Source organism: Capsicum annuum, chromosome 1 (genome assembly GCF_002878395.1).
Source record: "Capsicum annuum cultivar UCD-10X-F1 chromosome 1, UCD10Xv1.1, whole genome shotgun sequence".
Classification (NCBI taxonomy): Eukaryota; Viridiplantae; Streptophyta; class Magnoliopsida; order Solanales; family Solanaceae; genus Capsicum; species Capsicum annuum.
Window position 1 is genome coordinate 152,029,844 of NC_061111.1, and position 9,082 is coordinate 152,038,925.

Consider the following 9,082-nt stretch of genomic DNA (forward strand, 5'->3'; position numbering starts at 1 on the left):
GCTTATAAACCACTTAATTTTAGGCTAAATGCTAAAAATAAGTCAAAAGTCATAAGTTAGGATTTCTAATTTAGGGTTTTTGGCTTATAAGTTAAAAACCAAAAACCCATCTAATTGAATAAAAAATTTGTGGCTAGTTTCCTACCGCTTAATGCGCTGACAGAGAAACAAAGAATTAGTCTCACAACTACCGACTGTGGAGATACCTTGAAAACAAAAAAAATAAAAAACAAATAATAGAACATTAAGAAAGTAGGCATACAAGACAACAACCAGTAAAAGAAAAATAATAAGAAATTATACCTTCCAAAGGGCTCATGACATACTAAAATACTATGAGCAACCAATCCTCAATTAAAAGGACAGCAACAAAAAACATTACTACTCTCTATTAAGACACCAACCGCTATGCCCATGACTAAAGATTCTAAATTTTTCTTCTTCAAAAACTACAAAAATATCATTCTTACGCATCTACAATTTAATTTGAATTTTGACCAATCAAACTTGCCTGGGGAATCACAAGATTACCAATCTCTTGCATCCACCATATACACCTACTAAACTCACTAAAATTAAAAACCCAAACATTAAAATAAGCAAAAGTTCAGTACTTTGCACTGATCTAAGCATCTTTACCTTTCAATTATATAATAATCTCATTATAAACCCACCAAACATTGACAAATCTCAAACCTTTAACCCCCTAAAAACAACCCTTCAATCATCAATGGCCGCCACCCAAACATACCTAGCAGATCTTCATCCGCTTCGTTGTCTTCCAACTCCACTCAAGATCCAAAACCCACAAAACCAATGCCATTACTTCAAACAAAAATCAACAAATCCAGTTATATGCAAGCTTAAAGCAGCTGTTATCGGCGGCGGCCCAGCTGGTTCCTCAGCTGCAGAAGCTTTAGCCGCCGGCGGAATCGAAACTTACCTCTTTGAACGTAGCCCAGCTACAGCCAAACCATGCGGCGGCGCTATTCCACTATGCATGCTCGATGAATTCTCAATCCCGTTGCATCTCATCGATCGTCGTGTCACTCAGATGCGTATCGTGTCTCCGTCGAATCTCGTCGTCGATTTCGGCAAAACCCTAAAACCTCATGAGTTCATCGCCATGCTCCGGCGAGAAGTCCTCGACTCATTCCTCCGGCAGCGCGCCGAATCCAGCGGCGCCACTTTACTCAAAGCCCTAGTTACCAACCTTGTGGTCCCTACATCCTCACGTGAGCCTTACCTCATTCATTACATCATGGATAATTGCCGACGTCAGCTCGCTGTCGATGTCGTCATAGGTGCCGACGGAGCTAATAGCCGTGTGGCTAAATCGATCAAAGCTGGAAATTACTCTACTGCCATTGCTTTCCAAGAGAGGATCAAATTGCCCGAGGACAAAATGGGGTATTACGAAAACTTGGCTGAGATGTACGTAGGGAATGACGTGTCACCTGATTTTTATGCGTGGGTGTTTCCCAAATGTGACCACGTAGCAGTGGGGACGGGTACGGTTTGCTCTAAAGCCGATATTAAATCACTTCAACGTGGTATTAGAGCACGAGTCAGATCAAAAATCGAGGGTGGAAAAGTGATTAAAGTGGAGGCTCATCCCATACCAGAGCATCCCCGTCCTATTAGGGTACGTGGACGGATCGCTCTGGTAGGGGATGCAGCAGGATACGTGACGAAATGTTCGGGGGAAGGAATATATTTTGCGGCAAAAAGCGGAAGAATTTGTGGGGAAGCAATAGTGAAGGCTTCGGAAGGTGGAGAAAAGATAATCAATGAAGACGATTTGAAAAGGGAATATTTAAGAAAATGGGATGACAAGTATTTTACTACTTTCAAGTTCTTGGATGTGTTGCAAAAAGTGTTCTATGGTAATAATGCAGCAAGGGAAGCATTGGTGGAGTTGTGTGGAGATGAATATGTGCAAAGGATGACATTTGATAGCTACTTGTATAAGAAATTAGCTAGTGGCAATAGATGGGAAGATGCTAAAATGGTGATGAACACAATTTCAAGTTTGGTTAGGTGTAACATTATGGGGCGAGAAGTGGAAGCATCTGCACAAAAAATTCTCTCACGAGTATAGGTTATCCTAGTAGTCAAATATTTCAAATGTAGGAATAAAATTTGCCTATATCATATTCTATCGGGGCTCAGGATTGCATGGATTTGTCGTCATTGGTTATGTTTATTATGACATTTGTTGTATCATGTATGCGTAACAAAGCTAATCTCTATGTATGTGTTTTCATTAAATGTTATTACCTTTATTCAAATTTAGAAAAAAACTCATTATTTGCATTCTAAACTATATTTGAAAAGTTTAAGACACACTCAAACTATTAAAGTGTCCTAATACACATTTCAACTATGTAAAAGTGAATTTATGTCCACCCTTTCACATCTACAACCAGTCACATGATGGGAAGTGATTTACACTCGTGCCATGTCGTTGCCTCGTCACTGCCATATCATTTTTTTCATCAGATTTTATTAAAAAAAAAAATTTATGTCACTTAATTGCATCTTCTTCACTACAATACCACCAAACTCCATCAAACCACCACCATCGTCACCGTCGTCATTATCAAATTCATATCTCCGCCACCATAGATTCACAACCCACAGCTAAATTCACTATTGGAATCATCCCATAAACATTGCCTCCATGAAAAAATTACAAAGAATCACCATATATTCAATAAAATTCATCATCGGAATTTACCAAAAAAAATAGCCCTATTTCCTCATCTTCTTTCTTTCTTTGGTCCAAAATTTCAATCGAAAACTTTCTTGCACCGGGAATTCTTCAATCAATATTTAATTGCGCTATTAAGAAACTCATCTCATTATCAAAATCATCCTCCACCTTCGTTTTCACCATTAAGAAATCCATTGAATCTATCTTTGTTGCACTATTAAGAAACTCATTTAATCTAACTACCTTCGTTGCCACCATCAGGTTTAAGCACAATTGCAACAACAAATTTCATCATCCATCATCGAAATTGCACCAGTTCTACTGTCAATTATCAAAAATAAATAATATATCACCATTAATTTTATCACCCACTATTAAATATTATCACCATTAGAAATTTCGTTCAAGCTCAAGGCGAAAAATGGTGAATATGTAATCGATTAACTAGTAAAACAAATAAAGTGATTTTGAATAGAAAAAGAGAAGGAGAAGAGACATGAAAATTTCAAGAAGAAAAAATGAAGAAATTGGTTAGGGGTGTCCATGGAGGATAGATTGTTATCCTTTTTAAGAAAAAAAAAAGAAAATACATAAATATCCCCTGAACTAGTTCGAGTTTTTCAAAAAAAAACACCTAAATTATAATTCTGATCTATTACCCCATGAATCTTACTAAAATCGTTATAAATACATCATTTTAACTTAAATTTTGCCTCTGCATGTAGACACTCACATCAGGCGCATGAATGATTAAAATTTGACTTAAATTGTCAAGTAAAACCTGCCAAGTGTAAATTATTTGTCAAAAACTTTTTTAAAAAAACCTTCTCCATTTATGTCTTCCTCATCTTTCTCCAACAAAAATAACTCCATTGATTCAGATCCAAGAAACCAATTTGATAGTAAAATGTAGCCTTCTATTCCTGCAACATACACACTGAGGTGGGGATGAACAACTATTAGAGAGGGGAAAAAATGTGAGAGAGAAACCCTTGAACTTGTCTAGGTAAAATTTAAATTGATACATAGGGCAAAGATGGAAAGTGATTCGACAAAACCCCTCAAATAAGCAGCTTATAGCCTTGAAGTTCACTTATAATTGCTATCATTGTTAATTAACAATAGAAACTGAAACAGTTGAAGAAATCTTGCTTTTTTTTAATTTCTTAATTTTCCAAATTTCTTCCAATTAGATTTTAGAAGATGAACTGATGAAAAAACAAAAAAAAAAAGAGAAAGGAGGTTCCTGTGATGGGGAAGACTAAAGCATAAGATGGAGGAGATTGGAAGTGGATTGTATAGACTTTGTTATTTGATCAATGATACGGAACAAACAAGGAAACACGAAATCACATCCCAAAACAGTCCATAAATCACAACAAATCGTGGACCAAATGGGGACCTCTCTCGGATTCACTATATAGAACAAGAAAGAAGAGGATACAAGGTGTTAATACACCAAAATAGCCAACCAACAACAAGTTTAGCAACACAAGATGAAGCTCCACAATATTACAATAGCAACAAGAACAAACGGGTTACATTAACAACACAAGAAGCCGAAAATAAAACAAGATATAAGATAGGTAGTTAGACAAGTGTTGATGTAGTCTTAACAACCCAAGAGTATATTCCACTCTTGGACCTTTAAAACTTCATACAACAAACACATAACTCTCACAATTGATACGAGAGAGGCGTCCACCACCCAAGCACCAATGTATCAAGCAAAATGCAACATGCAAGAGAATCTACCCTTATGTTATGCCCTAGTTTCAATTGGAATCTCTCTCACTCTAAGAGAAGTATTCTTCAATAATAATGATCAACTAAAGAAATAAACCCTACAATGTTCTATTTATACTACATTACAATAATAGACAAAATGACAAAGGGTCCCTTTAGTGACTACTCTTAAAAAATACTCAAAAGTGTCATGATCATGATCATACTTGTATCAATCAGCCACCATTGTAACGAAAGAGAAGAAGGAAGAGAGGTGAACAGGAAGAAGAACGGGAGATGCCAAACACACGTTTTTTAAAATTGAGGAATGCTACAAATTTTGGTCAAAATGGTATATTTATAATGGTTTAGTAAGATTCGTGGGGTAATAGATTGAAAGTATAGTTTAGGTGTCTTTTTTAAAAAGTCTGCCAACATCAGGGGGTATTTATATATTTACTCAAAACAATTATGTTATAAATGTATTTACATTATAGTGAATGTCTATCAATAATATATATATGATCTATAAAGATCTAATAAGACCTATTCAGATCTAGTTGATATCTATCAGAATTTGAAGTATCTATATTTTAGTCAGAGACTAGGAGTATTTTTTTCTATAAATAGAGGGATTTTGTTCTTCATTGTATCCTTATTCTGATGATCTCTCATCCTCAAGAGAAATAAAGAAGTCTCCCTCTTCTCTCTTTATTTATTCTTCTTTTTCTTGCTTTTATATTTCATAACACGTTATCAGCACGAAGCTATAACCAACTGAGTAATTAAGATAAAGTTACCTATATTTTTCGTAAGTTGCTTCAAAAACATGAGGTATGATTTATTTTCTTATTATTAAATAATATTTTATCTTAATTACTTGATCCGACAAGGAGAAATAGTCATTATCATCTAAGTAAGATATACCTTTGTTGCCTTTGAATCTGACGTGCTAAATTTGATGAAAGTCTATTTTTTTTATTAAGATGAAATCTGTATGTGTACATAATTGTTTAAAGTGATATTAAAGTCAACATATGATGTAGGAGAAGTAATTTGAGGACTCAAAATAATTGTATAAAAACTTATATATTATATCTTGCTCAAACTTTTATAAAGCTTCTATAAAGTCTTCATCATAAATCTATCAATACTAAGGAAAGAAAAAAAAAGGAAAGTATTACATGTGCTTAGTATTAGTTATCAATTTGTGGATTTGAATAGTTATGACAATTTTCAGTGAGCCTTGTTTTTCATGAGCCGTCATTATTGTTTTATATTTGTCAAAGTTTTTACTTTTTTATAATATTTTTGTCATGTTTAATATGTTTACATATCTCTGTTACAAAGTGATAATATGTTTGAAAGCTTGATGATGAGCTTTTGGTGAATTCGACTTATTATAGTATTGGTTAAACATAAGATGATGATTCAAATCTCATCGCACTAAAAAGGATAAGATATCGGTTAGAGTTTCGATGCACCATGATAAAATATTGGTTTTAAGTTCCATAGATTTATGCTTAAGACGTCTTTATATGGATAAGGAGTTGAGTTTGAATTTCAACGCAACATATTGATGATATTATGATGGCTAAGGCTATATATTGGTGTTTGATGAAAAGTCATGAAACATATCTCATTGAGATGCTCCATTCTTAAAATGAATGTGGTAGCAATATGTGATAAGTCCGAAAAATAACAATTTGCTCCATTCTTGAAGTGAATATGGTAGCAATATATGATATATGCCTCGATTTGCTCCTTAAGTAGCAATATCATAAAAGAGGTTATAAGTTATCAGAATTTGATGGGCTTAAGGCACAATTATATTCCATTCCTGGAGAATGAGAAGCTTATTAATGCAAACGTGAACTTGATTGTGATGGTATCACAACTCACCTCTGAAAGAAGCCGAATAATTGAGAAGAGTTATTTTGAAATCTACTTCTAAAGTAGTAAATTCGAAATTTATTTATGTCATAGTAAATCTGAAATTTACTAAAACAAAAAGCACATATCATGGTATACTTGGAGTTTACTAGAATAAAAGTTCATAAATTGGCATGAACAATTGTGACATCCCAAAGATGTGCATACTGAGTATTGAACATATATTGAAGAATTAGAAAAATTCTTCATTACTTTTAATGTTGTTTGTTCTCATGATAAGTTGGTTAGACCAACTAATGTTGGGATCTGATCCTTCAAAATCTGAAAAATATAAAAGGTGAATATGGGCCCATTCACCAGTCATGTGATCTATGAAGATACATCGATATAAGATGATCACATGTGGGTATCTTGTCAACCTACAGTTCGACACTCATAAAGTTGTTTGCTCGATAAAATTGAGTTAAGAACATAATTTTCAGATTGTGGAATCAAGATAATTCATCTTGATAATGCTGGTTTAGTATTGAATGTCTTCGATAAATAACTGAACCATTGTTAATGAGAACAAAATCTTCATGTGTTGGTTTGAAATATTATATACAAAAGTACTTGTATGTATCAAACCAATAAATTATGACTAATTTCCCCTCAAAGTTGGTTCTGAGTCAGAAACCACACATTGTCTATCTAATAGTTAAGATGGATTCCTCAAAAAAGAAGGAGGATGTATGTTAGTTTTAAGGGGGAGATTATAAGCAACTATGAATATGTTAGAAATTATCATCAGATCCTCATTCAAAAGATAATTCAAGTCAAATCCCTAAGCATCTCATATTTAAACTGCAAGTGCTCCTATTTTGTGTCTCTAAAGGACAAAGTTTATGCATGCATGAAGCGTGGTAGACGAATCAGTTCCTAATAAAATAATCCTTGAAAAGGATAAGGAGCAAATAATTATAATAAGAAGGCAATGTAATCTGGAAGAGCCTACGATGTAACAATTCATGAAATCTTATGAGAGGTTAAGGTACCTGAAAATATTGAAGTGATCAGATCTTAAAATATTATGTCACACTGTGAACCAATACAACATGATATAGCATTGATGATATTTGTGATACAATATTAGCGCAATGGTTTGAAATATTATGAGGATCTAAATTCTATGTTTATTTAAGTATACTGACGTAGAAACATTTATCAAGTGACATGAAAGGATGCAGTTATCAAATGCATCTCGGGAGCATTTCCCATTTTCAATATATTTTAGCACACAGAAAGGTGGCTGGACAATATTTAATGGGTAATATTTGGTCAATTTGTGGGAATCTTTCTTGTGGGCCCCGGAGCATTCAAATTTTTACCACAAAGAGTGGGATTACGATTAAAATAATATAAAATCAGAATTTCGGAGAACAATTGGGCATTATCTTAGACAATTACGTACTGAATTTTAAAAGAAAACACCTGGGAAGGTGCTTGGAAAAAACGTGGTTGCCACTTCTTTTAATTAGGTTTTTAATTTAGCCTTTAATTATCATATCATGTATTCAATTAATTGGATCGTGATTATAAATATTATCGGCTAAGAACCCTTTTTTCGGGGTTAAAGTTAAGAACATGATTACTATTATTTTGGATTAATTTCGTTGGATTTTCTTATCATATTTGGTTGTTTGTTTATTCTTGTTTTAATTATTTTAAGGATTCGCGAATCTTAGAATATATATATTGTCGACCTTTTGATCTCGGGAGAGGAAATAGGGAGACAGAACATGGGAATAAACAAAGTTTGGGCTTTTTATTCTTTTATAAAATAAAAAATTAAATTTAGCGTCTAGGACAGGGATGTGCTTAGATGCCTTACTTGGTTCAAACGTAGGATGATAGCTTTAATTCGCTTAATTGGATTATTACATCCCCGCTCGACGATGTAGTCGTAATGTCCATATTAGGTAAAAGATTATAGGTTGGAAAATCATGATCATGCAATTAGCCCTACGAATCAACAACCAAGATAAGCAAGTTATCGAAGGAAATTCAATAACATAGTATGATTGTTCGGAGTGCTTTAACCCTGGGTTTTCTCCATTGATTGTTCCAAGAATTTAATTATCTCATTGTTTAATTTATTTTTAATTTACAATTTTTCAAACTCTTTTTGGTTACTCTTGCGCTAAATTAATCTAAACTGTGAACTAGAATTTAATTGTTGTTAAATCAAGTCTTTGTGGGATCGATATTCGGCTTTCCTAAAGGTCACTATATTACTTGATAAGATCACGTACACTTGCGTGTGAGCTTGGCTGCTGTCAAATTTTCGGCGCCTTTGTCGGGGACTTGTTATATTGTAATTGTTTATTTGAGTTTTACCTTTAGATTTATTTGATATTTTTTACGCTTGGTCTTAGTTTTGTTTTTGCAGGACACAGGTTTTCAAAGTAGAACGTTGGCAAGGGATCAGGACTTGGTTGAACCAAGCTCCAAATCTGAGCAACTTTACCATCAACGCAGGATAGAAGCAATTCTTCTCCCCCAAATTTCCTAAATCATAGAAGACCAAGAAAGTCCTGCGATAATGGCTGCAAAACAACAAGCACGCAGATCAGTTGGGGAAGTGGTAGTCCCACTTCTGACGAACTTGACTTCCCCAATTCAAAGACCGGCTGATGGGGGAAATTTTGAGTTGAAACATTATATAGTGCAACTTTTTATCAGCATGGACAGTTTGCAGGTCTTTCACAC

The 9,082-nt window shown here is 34.1% G+C and overlaps 1 protein-coding gene across 1 annotated transcript; it reads left to right on the forward strand.

Moving 5' to 3' along the window:
* The first annotated feature begins 279 nt into the window (after nt 1-279).
* On the forward strand, nt 280-2,310 carry LOC107854916 (geranylgeranyl diphosphate reductase, chloroplastic). Its single transcript, XM_016699913.2, has one exon. The coding sequence runs from the start codon at nt 731-733 to the stop codon at nt 2,099-2,101; it is 1,371 nt and encodes a 456-aa protein (XP_016555399.1). The 5' UTR covers nt 280-730; the 3' UTR covers nt 2,102-2,310.
* Nucleotides 2,311-9,082: the final 6,772 nt, after the last annotated feature.

Bases quoted from the DNA above. Each gene is read 5' to 3' on its own strand.
- LOC107854916 (XM_016699913.2), top strand. From the start codon at position 731: ATGGCCGCCACCCAAACATACCTAGCAGATCTTCATCCGCTTCGTTGT.